Source organism: Rhinoraja longicauda, chromosome 24 (genome assembly GCF_053455715.1).
Source record: "Rhinoraja longicauda isolate Sanriku21f chromosome 24, sRhiLon1.1, whole genome shotgun sequence".
Lineage (NCBI taxonomy): Eukaryota > Metazoa > Chordata > Chondrichthyes > Rajiformes > Arhynchobatidae > Rhinoraja > Rhinoraja longicauda.
In genome coordinates, this window is record NC_135976.1 from 32747126 (window position 1) to 32770502 (window position 23377).

The 23377-nt window shown below is 42.1% G+C and overlaps 1 protein-coding gene across 4 annotated transcripts in view; it reads right to left on the bottom strand.

The window, feature by feature from the left end:
* Positions 1-872: 872 nt before the first annotated feature.
* Positions 873-23377, bottom strand: part of LOC144605592 (AMP deaminase 2-like) — a 127063-nt gene continuing 104558 nt past the window's right edge. For all 4 annotated transcript variants that reach the window (XM_078421025.1, XM_078421024.1, XM_078421026.1 and 1 more), the window contains exons 14-18: positions 18908-19071; positions 17329-17449; positions 16247-16420; positions 13828-13938; positions 873-9704 (exon numbers count right to left, since the gene is read on the bottom strand). In XM_078421025.1, the coding sequence (XP_078277151.1) occupies positions 9504-9704; positions 13828-13938; positions 16247-16420; positions 17329-17449; positions 18908-19071 (771 nt within the window). In that variant the 3' untranslated portion in view covers positions 873-9503. The remainder of the gene's footprint in view (positions 9705-13827; positions 13939-16246; positions 16421-17328; positions 17450-18907; positions 19072-23377) is intronic.

Sequence of the window (23377 nt, forward strand, 5' to 3'; positions counted from 1 at the left end):
GATTTCATAAGAATCTGAACGGCAACGTTTTCACACAGAAGGTTGTGGCTATATGGAAGGAGCTGCCAGAGGAGATCGTTGAGGCAGGTACTATAACAACATTTAAAAGACATTTGGACAGGCACATGGACAGGAAAGGTTTAGAGGGATAGGGGTCACGCATGAGCAAATGGGACCAGCATAGATGGGGCTGTGGATCATCTTGGTCAGTATGGATGAGTTGGGCCGAAGGACCTGTTTCCGTGCTATAGACAATAGACAATAGGTGCAGGAGGAGGCCATTCGGCCCTTCAAGCCAGCACCGCCATTCAATGTGATCATATCATATCATATCATATATATACAGCCGGAAACAGGCCTTTTCGGCCCTCCAAGTCCGTGCCGCCCAGCGATCCCCGTACATTAACACTATCCTACACCCACTAGGGACAATTTTTACATTTACCCAGCCAATTAACCTACATACCTGTACGTCTTTGGAGTGTGGGAGGAAACCGAAGATCTCGGAGAAAACCCACGCAGGTCACGGGGAGAACGTACAAACTCCTTACAGTGCATCATGGCTGATCATTCTCAATCAGTACCCCGTCCCTGCCTTCTCCCCAAACCCCCTGACTCCGCTAACCTTAAGAGCTCTATCTAGCTCTCTCTTGAATGCATTCAGAGAATTGGCCCCCACTGCCTTCTGAGGCAGAGAATGCCACAGATTCACAACTCTCTGACTGAAAAAGTTTTTCCTGCTGTATGACTATAACTATTTTAAAGCAAATCTTTCTTTGTTTTAAACAGATCAGACCAACTGAACACACACACACACACAGGGATAAGGAAAATTTATCCCCAGTCACAAAAGTCACCTTAAAAACACATCATAATTTTTCAATAATTTTATTGCAATACTTCAGCATAATTACAATTTTTCAGCAATCTTCATAAACAAAATTAACAAGCAATCACAGTGCAAAAGTTGCATTTAATATACTAACGAAATATAATAACCAGTAGATTAAACAAATTAGGGAAATCCTCATTTACCATATTGTTCTAGAATAGTTTCACAGCGACAAGCTAATGTGATTATGCTCCCTCTAGCTCCCTCTCAGAGCACATCGGGAGCACACAAAGTCTCTGCAAAAGGAGCAGACAATTCATGCAATCTCCACCTGCCCCACCAGCCAACCCTTGGCCCACCCGTGGAAGAGCTTGGGGTTCCAATAGTCACCTCATTAGCCCCAGAACCGGAGTGGAACCAGATCATCCACAATCCCGAGGGACGATGTAAGATGGTGGGACATCGTGTTGAACTGTTGAATTGGTTTCAAACAAATCATGACTGTCCCGCCTTAGAAGGCTGACAAGAGTCAACCATACTGCACAGTTCTGGTTCTTGTTGATTACTGCACAAACACCTCATAAGTGGTTATCTCGCGCAGGTCGGAGTGAGCAGAGTAGTGATTAAACGGAGGCCAGAACAGGTAAGGAAGGCAATTGATGAACACATCAGCACTCATTTAGTTCAGTCTGCTGCTAGCAAAGGCCAAATGTGAGGATGTTAAGAACATTTCCCATTGCTTGAACAAACTGCTTAGTTCTGGTCATTCAAACATGCTGTTTACAACCATTTCATGTAATGATACACATATCTTTTACACTTGAGGACCTAGACTGGAGACTTGTACAATCTAGTGCCACCAAACTTCTGGCCACAGACCAGATGATGCACGTTACCATCTGCCGGATAATTAAATCTTTCATGAACAAGTTTCAAGTACCATCCAAAACCTTTGTGGAAGCATTTCTATTTTTTTTAAATGGTCAAATTTATGTAATATGGTAGATCAGAATTTAAAAAAATTGTTTTTCATTTATATTTGGTCTGAATATTTCTTTTTGCAAGTAAATCACCATTTTTTGATAGTCAAGCAAAATATCTACAACTAGAAACAAGAAAGCAAGCAAAATATGCACTCTTATAAATATTAAAAAGGCCATTCGGTCCATCAGTTCCATGCTGGTTCCCAGAGAAGCAATCCTATTAGTCACATTTTACATCTCCTGATTTTCTGTATTCCTGCAACTTATTCTCTCTCACACATTCCCATCAATTTGATTTATTGTGAAAAGTGGGAAAAGAGCATACCGAAATATGTCTGCCATAGTAAGAATAACAAATGCAGAGCACATTACTTATACATGTGAGTAAGCGCACCAGTACAATGAAGTCCGTGCAGGGAACCGCAAGGAATGAGGGAGGTTGAAAACAAGACCAGCACTTTGCAACTATTTCATCACCAGCCCACTATTTGTCAAGAAGTATTTAACTGATAGAGTTGGTAGTTTAAAAAGTGAAATCTTTTAACGGTGTCATTAAACCTACACCAGTATTAAAAATCACTGGTGATGCTCGTTATTCACCAGCAAACCCTCCACCCCCCCCCCCCCCCCCCCCATTGAGTGCAAAATTGCAGATGACACCACCAGAGTGGGATGGGTCTCGAACAATGACGAGACGGAGTAAATATTGGAGATAGAGGGGTTAGTAACATGGTGTCAAGACCACCATCTCTCCCCAAGTGTCAACAAGACCAAGGAGATTGTTATTAATTTTGGAAAACGAGGTAGTGTACACACCCCAGTCAGCATCTCTGGTGCCGACGTGGAGATGGTCGAGAACTTCCAAGTTCCTTGGGAGTAAACATCACCAACAATTTGTCCTATACCAGCCACATTGAAGCTACCGCAGAGAAAGCACACCAACACCTCTACAACACCTCAGAAGACCAAGGAGGTGCAGCCTGGTTTAACATCTCCCACCAATGCACCATAGAAACCATCTGTCTGGGTGCATCGCAGCTCAGTAGGGGACTGGTCTGCCCAAGACCGCAAGAGATTGCAAAGAGTTGTGACCACAACACAGTCCATCGGACAAAGCAGCTTCCCTCTCCACCCTTATCAACTCCATCTACACTCCGAGCTGCTTCGCGAAAGCAGCCAACATAATCAAGGGCCATTTTCACCCTGGTCATTCCCTTTTCTCTCCTCTCCTGTTGGGCAAAAGATACAAAAGCTTCAAAGCATCAGAATCAAGAACAGCTTCTTCTGTCACTTACCGACTTGTCAGTGATTTCAGCGAAAACCAGGACGCCGGAGAAGCATTGACAGCATGGGAATTTTTGCGATGTTTCAGAAGACGCTGTAATCTCGACCTGACTCGGCATTGTCGTGGTCATTGTCGTCGGGTAAAAGAAAAGTTCGGCGATCTGCTACGACTTCAACAGTCGCCGGCAGTCGCCAAAAAGATCGCCTAAGTGGGACAGGCTCTTAACTCAGCAGATCAGGCAGCATCTCTGGAGAAAAGGAATGGGTGGCGTTTCGTGTCGAGATCTTCAGAAGAAGAGTCTCGACCAGAAACATCACCCATTCCTTTTCTCCTCAGATGCTGACCCACTGAGCCACTCCATCTTTTTGTTTCTATCTTCCAGAAATGGGATGCCCGATTCAAAATAGTACTACAAGCAGTCCATTACATTTTGCAGGGTTTAATGAAAACATATGAGATTCTGACGTCTTGGGTTTAGCTTCACTGGGACCTTAACTCTGAATCAGCTGGAAACTGGAGCTTTAGTAGTCAGGCATGGATATTCATATATCTGCCCGGAGACAGTACTCACCAATCGGTTAACATTTTCCTGTCCATGCACAATAAGCTAGACATTATCAAAACCTGGTCACTGCGTTATCATGCACAAACTGGAGATAGAGAAAAAGCAAAGCTGATTTATCGAAATGTTTTTCTTTCCAAGGACCAGAGTCAAAATAGTAGCCATTTTAAAAGTTAACAAATCCAACATACATTATCTGGTTATAATATCAAAAAGCTAACTTGACTATCCAGTTTTCAATAAAAAAAAGTGTGCTTTATTTTTCAAGCAGAAATGTGGTTTCCAGTGTCTATCTAATAAATCAATTCTCTAATTATTTTCAAATCCTTCCAGATTATTGCAATATTTCTAATTACCTGCGACATTAAGCGTTTTCCTAGCGATAGGAATGTTATTTAGAAAGTGCAACGTGGAAATGTGACAATCACAAGAAGCACGTTGCATACATTAAATCTTAATGGATACAATTATTTAGTCAATAACCTATGGGTTTATCTGTTATACTGGAGTCTCCTACAGTGAAAGGATTTCAAAGCCTACATGGAAATAACCTGTGGTATAATAAGTACCGTTTGGTTCTTTTACCTTTGCTATGAAATTAAAATAACATAATCAGTTGATGTTGTCAAGCTTGAAAGGGTTCAGAGAAGATTTACCAGGATGTTGCCAGGACTCGAGGGACTGAGCTTCCGGGTGAGATTGTGCAGGCTAGGGCTTTATTCCTTTGGAGCGCAGGAGGATGAGGGGTGATCTTATGGAGGTGTACAAAATCATGAGAGGAATAGATCATGTAAGCGCACAAAGTCTTTTTCCCAACATAGGGAAATCGCAAACCAGAGGACTAAAGGGGGGAATTATTTAATGGTAACATTTATTTTTTTTACACAAAGGGTGGTGGGTGTATGGAACGAGTTGCCGGAGGAGGTAGTTGAGGCAGGTACTGTTACAACATTTAAGTAACATTTAGATAGGTACATGGATAGGATAGGTTTAGAGGGATATGGGCCAAAAGCAGGCAAGTGGCACGTTTAGATGTGGCATTTTGGTTGATGTGGGCAAGTTGGGTCGAAGGGTCTGTTTCCACGCTTAGTGTCTCGATGACACTAACCTTTGTCATTGACAGCTCCCCTTTAAATCGCAAAGCATGCTGTGAACTCAGATATTCTACGAGAAAGCATTTCCAATATTTATGCCCAGGATAAAGTTACAATGGGGATAAAATCCAAGCAGGCCGCACTTCAGATTTGCTGATCATCACCCGAGTTATCCACACACTGGTGAATTATACAGAGTACCAAAAGTTTTGTTACCTTAAAATGAAGCAAATGGAATGCAAGATGGAAATTAGCTTGGATAATTTTTTTAATTTGTAAAATCTTTGTAAAAGCATTTAAAATTTTGTTCAAATGCACAATTTTTAAAAAAAAATTGTTTAGTCAGGACATGGGAGTCTGTGTACATATTCCCGAGACAGTCCCCACATGAGCCACCTCACTCAACCCCCCTCTCCCACTACACTAACTCTTGTCGAGACAAAGTCCATGTTATTGGCTCTGCTCCCAGGTACAAACTGCTCTTTGATCGATAGTTTGTTTGGAGTCAGCAACAACCTTATGTAAACTTTATCCATTTCTAATAATTACTGAACAGATAGATGTGATTCCGTTAATCATTAGCTACTAGAATTACATCACTGTCAGGTAACTGCTTGGCTTACTGATTGTAAGCTGAATGTTGATTCACCCACAATAATTCCTCATTGGGTCTCTTTCAGTATTACTCAAAGGTCATGCCTGACCAACCCAAACCTGATTATCTTTGTTTCATGCAACTGAAAGCATCATAAATGCACTGCACACGATTTTACATCACAGCAGTTGAGTTCAACTAATGTATAAATAAGTCATGTTATTGCTCTATATGAAACGCTAACATTTATGGTTTCTTTTTAAACAATAAAAGCTGGTTTGCACCATGAAGTAATAGCCCAAAGGAGTTATTATTTAATTTACAAAACTTGCTTAATCTCAGTGCAGCAACATTGAGATTCACATCACCAATTGTTTATTCTATCATTTGATGTTAGATTCCATAGATATCACAACATTTAAGAAACATTTAGACAGAATAGGTTTAGAAGGATATGGGCCAAATTCAGGCAATTGGGACTAGTGGAGATGGGGCATGTTGGTCAGCATGGGCTAGTTGGGCTCAAGGGCCTGTTTTCACTCTGTACAACTCTATATCCACTAAGGAGTGCTTTATATGTGGGTAATAACAATTCTGATGAGTTGCATAAATACCAATGAAGCCTCTAATATTCACTACAAGAGTAAAGGTTCAGTAACTAAACCCATCCATGCATACGAGTTTGTCAGTACCAATCGTCGCATGCTAGGGTTTGTTTCTGTAATCAATTAGCAAGATTTGATTAGAAAACAATCTATGACTTAGGAAAAAAATGGAACTGCACATGCAGAAAAGCAGTGTAGCTCATTTATAATAATTCACAAGCAACCAAAATTAATTTTAAATGACTTTCATTGCAACATCTGCATTGTAAAACTATTGACAATTAGAACAATTAAATCATTTATTCTTAAAATGATAATTCCAGAAAAAAAAAACTGACCTCAGACATAAGGAATCATTGTCTCAATAATATGGGGATTGAAGGAAAAATCTGTAACACGGAGTCCATGCATGATTGCTGCCTCAACTCCATTTCCATGGTCTTTACAAACAAGATCAACATTCAGAGGCACAAGGAACTGTAGAAGCTGGAATCTTAAGGAAAACAAACATGCTGAAAGAACTCAGTGGGTCAGGCAGTATCTGTGGAGGGAAATGGACTGACGAAGTCTCGAGTCGGGACCTTTCTTCGGACCAATGGAGTGGGGGGAGGGGGTGGTGGACGAAGAAGCTGGAAAAGAGAGGTGAGGTGGGATAAAGTCTGGCAAGTGATAGGTGGATATAGGTGAGGGGGGGGGCGATTGGCAGATGGGTGGAATGAGTGATAAAGGCTATAGATGAAAAGGAGACAGCAGGGTGTCAGATAAAGAAAGAGGAGGAATTGTAAAATGTAAAGCCAGAGGGAGGATTTTTTTTTGGTGGGGGGGATTAGAGAGGTTCGGGGGGGAAAGAAAGAGGAGATAAAAGGAAATATGGCCCATGAGAATGGAAGAGCATAGGGTGGGGGGGGGGGGGGGAGGGTGGAAGGGGGCAGGGTGGCTAGGATGGTGGGAGAAATGGGTGCACACTGGTAAAGGGAAAGATTGGGGGCTATTACATGAAATTGGAGAATTCATTGCTCATACCATTGGTTGTAAGCTACCCAAGTGGGAAAGAAGGTGCTGTTCTTTCAGTTTGCATGTGGTCTCACTGGCAATGGAGGCCAAGGACAGAAAAGACAGGATAGGAGTGGGAAAGGAGAGCTAAAAATGGTTAGCAAGCAGGAGATCCAGCAGGTCATGGCAGACTCAGCATTTGTTTGTCAAAACAGTCATCTAGTCTATGCTTTGCCTTCGTAAAGGTGGCTATATCGGGAGCACCGAATGTAATTGATAAGGTTGGAGGAGGTGCCTGTGAAATTTGCATGCAAAGATTATATGATGCCATTTCTCTCTGGCAGCTAAAAATGCAAATGTGAAATAATAATGTGATTATTACATGCATCCTGGGGTACTGATGGAGATACAAGGAACCGCAGAAACCGATTTACAACAAAAAAAAAAGAGTAAGTGCTCCAGTAACTCAGCGGATCAGGCATTGTCTCTAGAGAACATGGATAGGTGATGTTCTGGTTGGAAAGTATCCCAATCAGAAACGTCACCTATTGTTGTTCTCCAGAGATGCTGCCTGACCTGCTGAGTTACTCCAGCACTTGGTGCCTTCTGAGGTACTGTTGAGGGACTGGCTGGGGGAGGTGGCGGGATGGGGGAAAAGGTGAAGGGATAATGGAGCTCGTCAATGATTAACAGGAAATCTCTGCAGCACTGAGGCAGTATTGCATCAGGGAACAATAAGAGACTGTTTCACTGTTTTAGTTGGAAATCGTCTATTGGGTGAGTAGCAAAGTTGTCGGGTGAACAGTGCAAATGCACTGACATTTTTTTTTAAACACTGATTATATAGGCCTTTGCAAGGCGATCGAGAAACAGGATTCTAGACTTAGATGCCAGGCAGCAGCAGTCTGATACAAGCAGCAGCAACAATAATAATACCAGGCAATTTGATAACAGATTTAAGAGAGCCTGCAAATGACCAACTGTTCACCAATGAATTAAAAACTCAAAACTGGACTTATTTTTTTTAAAAAGAAAGCTGCATCATTTATTAATACACACACTGCAAATGACTCAGTCTGTGACTATTATTGAATGCAATACGTTTAGGGCAACTGTCTAACGTTTATGAGATTGGAGTTGCTGGAAAATCACTGAGGTCATGGATATGAGGTTATGGGTTGCTCTGTTCTACATTAGTTTTGCTCTGGACTGGAGACAGGAAACCATGAGGAACAGAAATTGATGACTCAATTTTATATATATAGTAGTCTTCTAAAAGTCTGGTGCCCAATAAAAAACAAGATAGATTCAAATATAAAACTTAAGAATAGATAGTCCACAGGTTGTCCCTGAGCACTCTGGAGGTGGCAGATTACTTTTGAAATGTATTACGTGTTAGTCTTCTTGGGATGAATGCCAGCCAAATTAAGCACGGTACGGTTCCATAAATCACTTATTAGACTCCTTTTGACAGTTGTGTTTTCAGGGATGAATATTGTACAAGCACGGGTTACTGATTGTGGATGATCAGCCATGATCACAATGAATGGCAGTGCTAGCTTGAAGGGCCAAATGGCCTCCTCCTGCACCTATTTTCTATGTTTCTATGAAAGAACTACCCTGTTTTGCTTTTATGTCCGTTAGAACATAAACTAAGATCGGTTGGGACGATGCTATATTTGACAACACCGATGTTACTTTTTTGTACAGAAATAAACAGTCATCGTAAGTAATGTGCTCCTAGGTAGCAGAGTGAGGTGAGAATTTACCACCAATGTACAAAGATTAAGCCGAGGCTGAAATTATCACCAGACTGGACAGAAAGTTAAAATGATTGCTTGCAACGCTCATGAGACCACCCCTTTTCAAAAACAGTAAACATATATAATTGGGGTGTTCAGTATGCACATCATCAACGAAAGTAAAACCTATTCAATTACTAAACATCCAAGTCACATCATGCTTGTGGCAATGCCTAACATGCTAACTGGTGCTGCTCCATTGTTAATATTATCCAGAAGTTGTGCGACGGTCATAAGGTTGGGTGACAGCTCCTGCACAACCAAAGCATCTGTTGGAATGCAGGGAGGTAGCTCTTTTGGGGAGCTCTTTTGATCAGCCATGATCACATTGAATGGCGGTGCTGGCTCGAAGGGCCGAATGGCCTACTCCTGCACCTATTGAACAGGAATCGTCATGGCCACAGTCATGAGAGAAGCAATGCGGTGCAGCGCAGAGCAGATTTACCCAGCCACTTTGGACAGCCACCACATTCAGTCCAAACGCTAGTCCAAAAGAGTAAATAAACTATATTTAAAATCATTCACGATACTATAAAAAACCAAGCACAATGGTAGGTAGGAATAATTGTGTGCATGTCTGACGGTCAACTTTTCAAATTGTTTCAATTCCAAGTCATAATAATTAATGATACAGTGAGGGTAAACATAGTTAGATTCTCTAGCATTCTACAGATGTTCTTAAATAAAATGTTTTAAACAACTGTCCTTCGATATGACGACCATCATTCACTTATCATAGTAGCAGCTTATCATTATTCAGACACTGGAGTCATGTTTATGGCTTCATTCTCCCACCGCTCCGCAGTGATTAATGCCTGTGTGATCAAGTTCAGCTCTTCACACAGCGTCTCGTGACGGTAGCCAACTCGGATATCTGGGACGTTAGTACGGCGGATATCATTGCTCTCAATGCTCTCCTTTTGATAGTTCGGCCCCAGCCAGTATCTCTTTATCTAGGATGCAAAAAAAAAAGTCATAGCACAGGTTCAATTCTTGTGCCAGCAGTTTAGATTAGGTTCAGTGCAATTATGAACTAAGAGAGTCAAACATAACAAGATATGGTATCTGCTGTAATTAAAGACTGAGGAAAAGCACAAGGACTGCTGAGAAGAATGGTGAATTAGAGAAGGTAAATTCAAAGTTTAATTAGGTACAGAAAAGGAAACTAGAAAGAAAGGGAAAAGAGCAAGGATAAAAAAATTAAATGGCATTTAAAAAATATCCTCATAATTTAAAATGCTCAGGAATTAAATCCTACAGGTTTAATAGTTAACTCTTAACTCTTAAGGGCCTGTCCCACTTAGGCGATCTTTTTGGCGACTGTCAAAGTCGTAGCAGATCGCCAAACTTTTCTTTTACCCGACGATAATGACCACGACAATGCCGAGTCAGGTCGAGATTACAGCGTCTTCTGATACAACGCAAAAATTCCCACGCTGTCAATGCTTCTCCGGCGTCCTGGTTTTCGCTGAAATCACTGACAAGTCGGTAAGTACTTGAGAGTTTTGAACTATCACACCTTGTATGGGTTACTTAAAAACGAAGCTTCACTGTAACAAGGAATAAACTGGATTTACTTCCGGTTTACTAATTGCTGTATTAAAAAAAATTTTTTTTTTAAGTGGTTCAGTGGATTTTTGTGAAAAGTGTGTGCGCATTCTTTGAAAATGTAAGGGAGATGCATATCTGGTTTCTGGGTTGTATATCTGGGTTTGGAGCCCACTTTAAATGTAATGGCTGAGGCCAAAAACATCGCGAAAATTCCCACGCTTACCTGACCGTCAAACTGTCGCCTCCAATTTACCTGTCAAATGTCCTGACGGTAAATAAATTGTTTAAACACAAGCATTTTATGGTATTTTGATATAACTTTACTTATTTTAATATTATGTGCTTCTAAATGTATTTTAAGACAACCTATCAAACCTGGGGACAGCATGCGACAGTGACCGCAATAAGCAACGATGCCTGGCGACAAGCCAGCTGTCGCCGAAAGATTTCAAACCGTTTGATTTCTCGGCAACGCACCAAGATCCACTATGATCCACTACGATCTTTGGAAGACTCCTCACGATCATGCCCGCGACACCCCGACAAACGTTCGGCGACAGCCTAGTTGCCAGCAGTCGCCTTAAAATCGCCTAAGTGGGACAGGCCCTTTAAGTTCCACACAGTTTCCCAGGAGTGCCAAATGTGCATGTTTGAATAGATTTATTTCATGGATAAACACAATGCATTGATTAGTACTGAGCCAGGCATTTCAGAAAGGCTTTGATTAGTACTTAACTCTCCCAAGTTCACAGATTTCCACTGGGAAGTGGCAAGTATCCTGCAACTCTTTGACGGTTCTGGGCCTGTACTCGCAGGAGTTTAGAAGGATGAGGGGGTACTTCATTGAAACCTATTGAATAGTGAAAGGCCTAGTTAGAGTGGACGTGGAGAGGATGTTTCCACTAGTGGGAGAGTCTAGTACCAGAGGGAACAGCCTCAGAATAAAAGGATGTACCTTTAGAAAGATGAGGAATTTCTTTAGTCAGAGGGTGGTGAATCTGTGGAATTCCACCTAGCCCCAATAACTTTCATTCTCTATGTACATCAACCATCTATAATTCGTCTGAGTCTATCATTCTTGATAGTAATGGTGTCAAACATTATGGGGAGAAAACAGGAGAATGGCTTGAGAGGGAAAGATAGATCAACTATGATTGAATGGCAGAGTAGACTCAATGTAGCGAATGGCCTAATTCTGACTTATGAACTCTGCCTTAAAGAGGATGAAAGACCATTTCCATTACTCCTTACAATGTTTCAGAAACTACACGAATGCAAGTAAATGTGGACATGTTAGTCAATTATTATCTAATCACAAAATAGTATTTCGTTCATCGATGAAAGTAGGTGCCCACTTGATAACCCCAATGACGCGTCTGCCTAGCCTTTCTCAACATCGGAGGAGCATAGGTGAGTGCATAAGCCTCCCATTACCACCGGGAGCAAGTTGACATTTGGCACTTTGGATTTCTAACATCTTGTCCTGTGTATTTGGAAACATGTAATTTATAATCTTCAATCAGTTAACAAAACAAAATTGGCCAAGATTATTCAAGGTTTACGACTCCTGGTGAATCTTTTTATTACACATGCCTTTTTTTAAAAGAGAAAGGAAAAAATTTTAAGAGAGGGAATAGTTATTTCATTCAAAGTTTTTCAAGTTGCATATATATGATGGCTTCCAAGTGGATCTTAATGAACGGAAACACATGCAGTGAAAGTAATGAGGCCTTTGAGAGTTGATTAGTTTCCCCTTAGGAGGTTATTACTTGGAGTTATTCCCACAGATCATTATAAAATTTGGAAACCATCTGTCATTTAAAACAAAGCAGCAGTTTGAAGGAACATGAGGAAAGAGGCATATATTTTCCATGAGAATAAAACAGCAGAGTTTTCAAATTGGTAAGTTCCCAGTAATAATGCTTGAATGGGATTTGCACTCAAGGATTCATTGCATACACACTATTTAGTTCAGGATGGATAACTGAGAAGAAAGGATCAATTTAGACAGGTGCTTCATTGTCAGGAACTCTGGTGGTGGGTAAATAGATTACATTTTGTTCATTTGCAAAGAAATATATAGTTAGTGTAGATTGTAGATTTCTGTCTCTCTGTAAAATATTCATGTTAATAAGAAATAGGAGCAGAATTAGGTAATTCGGCCCATTGAGTATGCTCTGCCATTGATCATGGCTGGTCTATTTTTCCCACAACCCCATTCTTCCGCTCCCCCTAACCTTTGTTATCCTTACTAATCAAGAACCTATCAATCTCCACTTTAAAAATACCCAATTGCCTCCACAGCCATCCGTGGCAACGAACAGATATGTCGCCCTCTGGCTAAAGAAATTCCTCTTCATCACCATTCTAAAGGTACGTCCTTTTATTCTGAGGCTCTGGTCCTAGACTCTGCGACCAGTGGAAACATCCTCTCCACTTTCACTCTATCCAGGCCTTTCACTATTTGGTAAGTTTCAATGAGGTCCCCGTTCATCCTTCTAAACCACAGCGAGTACGGGCCCAGAGCCGTCAAACGCTCCTCACACATTAACCCACGGGATCCCTGTATTCAGAATGCCAAGAGGTTTACATTTTAAGTACAAAATAATCAAAGTTTAACCAAAGTCCCCATGCCTCCCACTGCTGAACAATTGGGCAAAATATCATAGCATCAGCCAGCATCCTCTGTGGACCAGACTCCTGCACCTATTGTCTATTGACTCCTATTCCCTTCCTTTTTATTATGGAGGAAGGAAGACTTATACCTTTCATGACTCTCAGATATTCAAAAGCAATTTTACACCAAGCCTGACGGTTAAAATCTGTAAGGTTTTGTCACAGTTTTGGGGCATGCAGCAATAACTTTGTGTAGTCTATCCCACAAGGAGCACTGTAATGGTGTCTATAGTTTATTCTAGTAATGTTACACAATGGACAAAAACCGGCATGGAAACAGGGCAGACTTACCTGTTCCTTTTATAGATAAAGTGATTGCCTACCTAGATTAGAAAGCAGGCATCAGTTTAATTGATTGAAAGATGCAGCATGGAAACAAGCTCTTTGGCCCACCAAGTCCACGCCGACCACTGATCCCATTCACACTAGTTCTACATTATCCTATTTTTGTAACACGAGGGTCAATTTACAGAGGGATAACCTACAAACCCCCCTGTCCTTTGAGATGCGGGAGGAAACTGCGGCACCCGGAGGAAACCCACGCGGTCACAGAGAGTGTGTGCAAACTCCGCACAGAAGGCACCAGAGGTCAGGATCGAACCCGGGTCTCTGGTGCTGTGAAACAGCGGCTCTACCAACTGTGCTATTACGCAGTCCCAAATGTTTCATTTGAACCATTAGGCCTGTAATGGCATAGGGCTCCCTATGAATCTTTAGTCCAGGTTGTCTGCTGTAATTTGACTTCAACCCAATCTTTTGACCCTGTGGAATTACTGATGCCTGTTTTGAAAAAAGCATAGTATCTCTGAAAAGCCAATTAAATGTGAATCACATCTTATTGCTGTTTACCTTGCAAGAGAAGCCGCTCATTAGGACACTATTCCGTGCCAGCTCGCACATGTCACAAGAGCTCAGCTTCCATACCTGGGCAGCAATGCTATATTCCTCCATCAGTGGCTCCTATGAGAAAGCAGACATTTTAAAATCAGAAGTAGTGGAATAAATCACAAATTTAAAAAGACCAACAAAATACAAAGATTTTAAAAAGGCAAACTGCAGAAACAGGAAATACCTGGTAGTTCAAGCTGCATTTATATGTATAGACAATAGACAATAGCTGCAGGCGGAGGCCATTCGGCCCTTCGAGCCAGTACCGCCATTCAATGTGATCATGGCTGATCATTCTCAATCAGTACCCCGTTCCTGCCTTCTCCCCATACCCCCTGACTCCGCCATCCTTCGGCCCACAATGACTGTACTGAACATGATGCCAAGTTAAATTAATCACCTCTGCCTGCATGTGATCCATATCCCTCCATTCCCTGCTCTTCCATGTGCCTATCTATCTAAAAGCCTCCTTAAATAAAGCTCGTGCATCTATCTCCACCACCACCCCTGGCACTGCGTTCCAGGCACCCACCACCTTGTGTATGAAAGAATTTGGTTTACGCTTATGATGGCTTTAATGGTTAGACAATAGACAATAAGTGCAGGAGGAGGCCCTTCGAGCCATGTGATCATGGCTGATCATTCTCAATCAGTACCCCGTTCCTGCCGTCTCCCCATACCCCCTGACTCCGCTATCCTTAAGAGTTCTATCTAGCTCTCTCTTGAATGCATTCAGAGAATTGGCCTCCACTGCCTTCTGAGGTAGAGAATTCCACAGATTCACAACTCTCTGACTGAAAAAGGTTTTTCCTCATCTCTGTTCTAAATGGCCTACCCCTTATTCTTAAACTGTGGCCCCTGGTTCTGGACTCCCCCAACATTGGGAACATGTTTCCTGCCTCTAACGTGTCCAACCCCTTAATAATCTTATACGTTTCTCATCCTTCTAAATTTCAGTGTATACAAGCCTAGTCGCTCCAGTCTTTCAACATATGACAGTCCCGCCATTCCGGGAATTAACCTAGTAAACCTATGCTGCACGCCCTCAATAGCAAGAATATCCTTCCTCAAATTTGGTGACCAAAACTGCACACAGTACTCCAGGTGAGGTCTCACTAGGGCCCTGTACAACTGCAGAAGGACCTCTTTGCTCCTATACTCAACTCCTCTTGGTATGAAGGCCAACATTCCATTGGCTTTCTTCACTGCCTGCTGTACCTGCATGCTTCCTTTCAGCGACTGATGCACTAGGACACCCAGATCTCGTTGTACGTCCCCTTTTCCTAACTTGACACCATTCAGATAATACTATGCCTTCCTATTCTTACCACCAAAGTGGATAACCTCACACTTATCCACATTAAACTGCATCTGCCATGCATCCGCCCACTTACACAACCTGTCCAAGTCACCCTGCAACCTCATAGCATCTTCCTAACAGTTGACACTACCACCCAGCTTTGTATCATCTGCTATAGAAAGAGGATTATGTTTTTATATCAATGACCTTTCATCAGAACTCACCAACTTTTTGCTATTTCTTGCTGCCTGCCCTGCTGAGTATAGAAATTGTTTTATGTTTTTAGCTGAAGGACACTAAAGTGGAAGTCACATTCTGAGGCTGATGAAAGATGATCTTGGCTGCAATCAAACTATCTTAAGATCGGGAAAAAAAAGGCTGCAGGACGATTTAAGATTTTTCCAAGTAGTGTGGCATCCCACCACCTATTTTATAAGTTTACTGCTTCTGAAACAGTTCATTTGTTCATACAGGTCCACCACTGATTTTCCGGCAACTGGTGGTCCAGCATCTCCTTTAATCCAGATAAAATGGGATTGGTTTAAATGGTGTTTGGCAGTCCGTGCAGATTCAATGGGCCATGTTGCGTTACTCTAGGATCTAAATCTTCATTTTGACTTTGAGTTTTAGAGATAGCATGAAAACAGGCCCTTAGCCCACTGAGTCCATGACGACCATCGATCACCTGGACACTAGTTCTATGTTATTCCAGTTTTGCATCCTACACATGAGGGGCAATTCACAGAAGCCAATTAACCTACAAACTCACACTTCTTTGGGATGTGGGAGGGAACTGGAGCACCCAGAGAAAACCCACGTGGTCATAGGGAGAACGTACAAACTCCAAGCAGGCAGCACCTGCAGTCAGGATCAAACCCAGGTCACTGGCGCTTTGAGGCAGCAACTCTACTGCTGTGCCACCTCAACATTTTATTAATGTTTAGATTTAGATTTAGATTTAGATTCTACAGTTGTTGTTGTTGTTGTTGTTGTCTATGACCTGGTTAAATTGTGGCAAGAGGTTGGCTATTATACATAAACTGTAGTTAAGAATCCAGTAACCATCACAGCGATTTTTACCTTGGTAAAGTGAAACTGTAAAGGATCATCTGTGGAGAGAGACACCATTAGGCCTCGAGAGAGATATTCCGGCAGTGGGTTTCTATGGTAACTCAGAAAAAGGCTGTTGTTGCTCAGAGGAGACATTGCAATTCCAATCTGATCCAGGTAGTACAGATATTGTAGCACTGGAGCCTGAAACAAGGACACAGAGAATCAAGGTTCCAGAAATGTTAGAAAGTATTTAACGTGACACTTTCTACACAAGTGCATTTCGTCGTGAAGAATGTGTGCACTAGAAACTAAACAGGCCCAAATTAAACAATGAACATGCAAAGCAACAAGCACTTTTCAGGCAAGCAAGTTACGGACTCTCAGGACTGCCAGATCTCTTCATATCCTTCTTTTTCCCCAGAGTTGCAGTATGCTGAACAATTATGCCTTCAGTTCTCCAACATTTTCCAATCAGAAAACCAACTGGTGAACATGACAGAAGGAACTACAGATGGTGGTTGCGTAATATCCATTTTCCACATGTAAGTGGAAAAGGAAAGTGACTGGATTGTGTATTTTTCTCCGGAGAACATGGGATAGTTGACATTTTGGGTTGGAACCCTTCCTCAGTCTGACTGTAGTAGGGGGGTGATAGCTGAGAGAGGCGGGGCCAGGTCAAAACCTGGCAAGAGCGATAGATGAATACAAGTGAGAGGGTTTTAATTGATAGATGGTTGGACAAAGGCCAAAGATGAAAGATAGTAAGGAGAGATGGGGCGTGAAATGTAAAGCCAGAGGAAGGAATATAGGTGGAAGGGGACAGATGAGGAAGGGGAAAGGGGGACCGGATTGTGGGAGAAATGGATGTGCATGATAGGGCACAGGGAAGAGATGGGACAAAAAATAGGTGGGTGGGTGTTGGTTAGTTACCTAAAATTGGAGATTTCAATGTTCACACATTGGGTCGTAAGCTACACAAGCAGAATATGTGGTGCTTTTTATTTTGGTTGTTTTCATTGACCGCACTTAGAGCAAGTACCACATAATACAAAGATTTTTAGCAAGTACGATAAACAGCTTGGGTGTTTGAGCAACAGTTTTGTTCATACCTTTCGAAGCAGAAGTCCATGAGAGATGTTCTGTGAAAGCATGAATCCAGATATGAGATGGTGAATGGGGCCAGCCTCACCACAATGTGGCCGTAAAACAAATGTGTTGAATCCTCTTTTCCTGCAAAGGGAAAAGCATTAATGATCACACCTCTGCCCTGACAATCTTCCAAGATTTAAGCATCAAACTTCTCACTCAGAAAGTTTAAAGGTCTTTGTTTGAATAGAATGGCTAAAAACCGGATATATTGATCGGATGAGAAGAGATCAAACTGGGAGGTGACACCTGTGGAGAATTATCACCACTACAGGCATGTTGGACCAAGATAGCGTGTGCCTCTGTTGTAAGAATTCTATACATTTCTCCCAACTAATGCAGGGAAACTATTTTTCTTGAGTTACACCAAATACTATAGTCAGTGGAAAAGCAACAACCATTAATCATCTTAGTAGCAACATATGTTTTCTGATAAGGCATACATCAAAGCAAATCTCTGGAAAAACTCAGAACTGTTAAGGGCTAACCATTATCTGTGACTATATTTTACAAATCTGAGGAAGTAACAGAAAACCGAGATCTGTTTTGCTGAATTTGATTTCCTTTTGCCAAAAGAAAGGTCAACTATTCATTTTAAGCAAGGTTCTACCAAAGGTACATAACAAGAATGTGGCATTTTTCTGAAAGATTTTCTTTTCTCTCTATCAAAAGAATGTTACTTTATTCCTGCATTAATAAGGAACATACAGATTTTATCACTGCTGGATGGTCTACGGGAGAATTTCCATGTCATCAGTTTGCATTATAAACTTTTTGTTTAATTCTAAGCGTTATCAGATAAACACGCAGGAGAAAAAAAGCAAAGAAAAGAACAGGTACAAAAGTTAAAATCCAACCCGAACTGTGGATCGACTAAAAATAGACACAAAATGCTAGAGTAACTCAGGCAGCATCTCTGGAGAAAATGGAAAGGTAACGTTTCTGGTCAGGATCCTTCTTCAGACCGATTGTAGGGGGAAGGAATTGGAAGCAAGAAAATACCAGGACGGCAATTCATTTTTCTTGAATTATATGGATCAACTAAACTTGACCTAAACCAGAGGACTTAAATTATTTTCTCCCCCACATATGATCCAGTGCAGAGGCATTTGCTGAAAAAGTTTAAAAAAAAACTTACTCTGCTACATCTGCCTCCTTATAATGAAGCACAAAGAATAAATGGTAATACCAAGTCAATCCTCATCCGACCCAAATAAATTGCTCAGCTGGGTTAGTATGCCAGTCAGACCTGACTGGCCTTGAACCAGAATGTTTTAGTGGAATAAACATCCAACCAAACCAGGCCTACACGATTGGGTACTGTTGGACTCAATTAGGTTTCCAGGTTCCGATAAGATAATTGCAGATGAGATTTCATGGCAATTAGGACCCAGACAGTGGCTGAACAGACAAACTTTTCAACAAGGTGACTTATTTTGTCAGGGAAGTATTAACATATAAATTATATGAACACGAGGAGTACTTTAAAGACAATCCCGTTCATTACTCTAGGAATTGTAGAAATAGCGCAGAAGCCCTTACTTGCGGAGATGATTCAACACCGTCATGTTGGCGTACATGTAGTAAAGGTAATAGGTGTATGGTGGGTTATCATCTTCTGTCCAATTCACAGGCAATGGGCTGTCTGCATTGAAAATGTGTTGTTCTGGTTTGGATTCATCATCGACACTATCAAAGCCCACAACCTGTGAAAGTATATAATCTCATTGATTCCTTACATTTCTCCACATCTTTCCCTTTACAGCCATTAAAATGGTGGATGAACAAAGTTTTACAATACTTTGTATGTTAGTGGTAATTAATTGTGTAATCCCCTAATGATCGCAATATTTGGTTGTATTGCAGTAGTCTCAGTGCTCCAGGATCAATAGACAATAGACAATAGGTGCAGGAGAAGGCCATTCGGCCCTTCGAGCCAGCACCGCCATTCAACGTGATCATGGCTGATCATTCTCAATCAGTACCCCGTTCCTGCTTTCTCCCCATATGCCCTGACTCCGCTATCCTTAAGAGCTCTATCTAGCTCTCTCTTGAATGTATTCAGAGAATTGGCCTCCACTGCCCTCTGAGGCAGAGAATTCCACAGATTCACAACTCTCTGACTAAAAAAGTTTTTCCTCATCTCTGTTCTAAATGGCCTACCCCTTATTCTTAAACTGTGGCCCCTGGATCAGAGAAAAATAGAAATTTCCCTAGGCCACCTAACACAGCAACACTCGAGTCAGAAATCTGTCTTACAGGTGCCTGTTTGGAACAAGCTGCCTGGGGAACTGGTGGAAGTAGATACAATGGCAGCATTTAAGAGGCATTTAAACAGTCACATGAGCAGGCATGGGATAGACCATTTGCAGGCGGATGGAATAGTTTTAAATTGACATAATTGTCAGCATAGACATCGTGGGTTAAAAGACCCGTTCCGGTCCTGCACAGTTCTACGTTTGATATTCGATAACAATGGTAAATAAACTAAAGCAAACTTAAAGCACACGGTATTGTGGGTTCAGTATTGATGTGGATAGAGAACTGGCTGGCAGACAGGAAGCAAAGAGTAGGAATAAACGGGTCCTTTTCAGAATGGCAGGCAGTGACTAGTGGGGTACCGCAAGGCTCAGTGTTGGGACCCCAGCTATTTACAATATATATTAATGATTTGGACGAGGGAATTGAATGCAACATCTCCAAGTTTGCGGATGACACGAAGCTGGGGGGGGGCAGTGTTAGCTGTGAGGAGGATGCTAGGAGGCTGCAATGTGACTTGGATAGGTTAGGTGAGTGGGCAAATGCATGGCAGATGCAGTATAATGTGGATAAATGTGAGTGTTATCCACTTTGGTGGCAAGAACAGGAAAGCAGACTATTACCTGAATGGCGGCCGATTAGGAGAAGGGGAGATGCAACGAGACCTGGGTGTCGTGGTACACCAGTCATTGAAAGTAGGCATGCAGGTGCAGAAGGCAGTGAAGAAAGCGAATGGTATGTTGGCATTCATAGCGAGGGGATTTGAGTATAGGAGCAGGGAGGTTCTGCTGCAGTTGTACAGGGCTTTGGTGAGACCACACCTGGAGTATTGCATACAGTTTTGGTCTCCTAATCTGAGGAAAGACATTCTTGCCATAAAGGGAGTACAGGGAAGATTCACCAGATTGATTCCTGGGATGGCAGGACTTTCATATGAAGAAAGACTGGATAGACTCGGCTTGTACTCGCTGGAATTTAGAAGATTGAGGGGGGATCTTATAGAAACGTACAAAATTCTTAAGGGGTTGGACAGGCTAGATGCAGGAAGATTGTTCCCGATGTTGGGGAAGTCCAGAACAAGGGGTCACAGTTTAAGGATAAGGGGGAAGTCCTTTAGGACCGAGATGAGAAAGTTTGTTTCACACAGAGAGTGGTGAATCTGTGGAATTCTCTGCCACAGAAGGTAGTTGAGGCCAGTTCATTGGCTATATTTAAGAGGGAGTTAGATGTGGCCCTTGTGGCTAAAGGGACCAGGGGGTAAGGAAAGAAGGCAGGTACAGGATACTGAGTTGGATGATCAGCCATGATCATATTGAATGGCGGTGCAGGCTCGAAGGGCCGATTGGCCTACTCCTGCACCTATTTTCTATGTTTCTATGTTTCTAAATCAGTTAATGCAAATATTGAAATTTCAAAAAATATACATTGCAACAGTGCAGATGAAAATGAAAAGAAATAGTGATTAGACATTATTCTCAAACGAATCACACCAGTCATTGATTTAGATTTCTGGACCACTGGGATCTCTTCTGGGCTAGGGGTGACTTGTACAAAAGGGACGGGTTACATCTTAACAGCAGGGGGACAAACATTCTGGCAGGCAGGTTTGCTAGTGTGACACCTGTGGCTTTAAACTAAGTAGTGGGGGGGAGGGGTTAACAAATTGTGAATATGAAGATGAGGTAAAAGGGAATACAGGAGATATTGCAAAAGACTCTCGGAAGAATGGGAACAGAAGTTCTAGAGGGGAAAAGAAATTAAGGGCAGGGCCAATTGTGACCGATGTGAGAGGGGAGGTAAATACAGAAGTTAAAGTGTTGTACTTAAATGCACGTAGTATAAAAAATAAAGTGGATGAGCTTGAGGCTCAGTTAGTCATGGGCAAGTATGATGTTGTAGGGATCACTGAGACATGGCTACAAGAGGACCAGGGCTGGGAACTGAATATTCAGGGGTACACAACGTATAGAAAAGACAGACAGGTGGGCAGAGGGGGTGGGGTTGCTCTGATGGTAAGGAATGATATTCATTCCCTTGCAAGGGGTGACATAGAATCAGGAGATGTTGAATCAGTATGGATAGAAATGAGAAATTGTAAGGGTAAAAAGACCCTAATGGGAGTTATCTATAGGCCCCCAAACAGTAGCCTCGACATAGGGTGCAAGTTGAATCAGGAGATAAAATTGGCGTGTCAAAAATGTAATGCTACGGTGGTTATGGGAGATTTCAACATGCAGGTAGACTGGGAAAATCAGGTTGGAAATGGACCCCAGGAAAGAGAGTTTGTAGAGTGCCTTCGAGATGGATTCTTAGAACAGCTTGTACTGGAGCCTACCAGGGAGAAGGCAATTCTGGATTTAGTGTTGTGTAATGATCCTGATCTGATAAGGGGACTAGAGGTAAAAGAGCCATTAGGAGGCAGTGATCGCAACATGATAAGTTTTACTCTGCAAATGGAAAGGCAGAAGGGAAAATCGGAAGTGTCAGTATTACAGTATAGCAAAGGGGATTACAGAGGCATGAGGCAGGAGCTGGCCAAAATTGACTGGAAGGAGGCCCTAGCAGGGAAGACGGTAGAACAGCAATGGCAGGTATTCCTGGGAATAATGCAGAGGTTGCAGGATCAATTTATTCCAAAGAGGTGGAAAGACTCTAAGGGGAGTAAGAGACACCTGTGGCTGACAAGGGAAGTCAGGGACAGCATAAAAATTAAGGAGAGGAAGTATAACATAGCAAAGAAGAGTGGGAAGACAGAGGATTGGGACTCTTTTAAAGAGCAACAAAAGTTAACTAAAAAGGCAATACGGGGAGAAAAGATGAGGTACGAGGGTTAACTAGCCAATAATATAAAGGAGGATAGCAAAAGTTTTTTTAGGTACGTGAAGAGGAAAAAAATAGTCAAGGCAAATGTGGGTCCCTTGAAGACAGAAGCAGGGGAATTTATTATGGGGAACAAAGAAATGGCAGACGAGTTAAACCGTTACTTTGGATCTGTCTTCACTGAGGAAGATACACACAATCTCCCAAATGTTCTAGGGGCCGGAGAACCTAGGGTGATGGAGGAACTGAAGGAAATCCACATTAGGCAGGAAATGGTTTTGGGTAGACTGATGGGACTGAAGGCTGATAAATCCCCAGGGCCTGATGGTCTGCATCCCAGGGTACTTAAGGAGGTGGCTCTAGAAATAGTGGAAGCATTGGAGATCATTTTTCAATGTTCTATAGATTCAGGATCAGTTCCTGTGGATTGGAGGATAGCAAATGTTATCCCACTTTTTAAGAAAGGAGGGAGAGAGAAAACGGGTAATTATAGACCAGTTAGTCTGACATCAGTGGTGGGGAAGATGCTGGAGTCAATTATAAAAGACGAAATTGCTGAGCATTTGGATAGCAGTAACAGGATCATTCCGAGTCAGCATGGATTTACGAAGGGGAAATCATGCTTGACAAATCTACTGGAATTTTTTGAGGATGTAACTAGGAAAATTGACAGGGGAGAGTCAGTGGATGTGGTGTACCTCGACTTTCAGAAAGCCTTCGACAAGGTCCCACATAGGAGATTAGTGGGCAAAATTAGGGCACATGGTATTGGGGGTAGGGTACTGACATGGATAGAAAATTGGTTGACAGACAGAAAGCAAAGAGTGGGGATAAATGGGTCCCTTTCGGAATGGCAGGCAGTGACCAGTGGGGTACCGCAAGGTTCGGTGCTGGGACCCCAGCTATTTACGATATACATTAATGACTTAGACG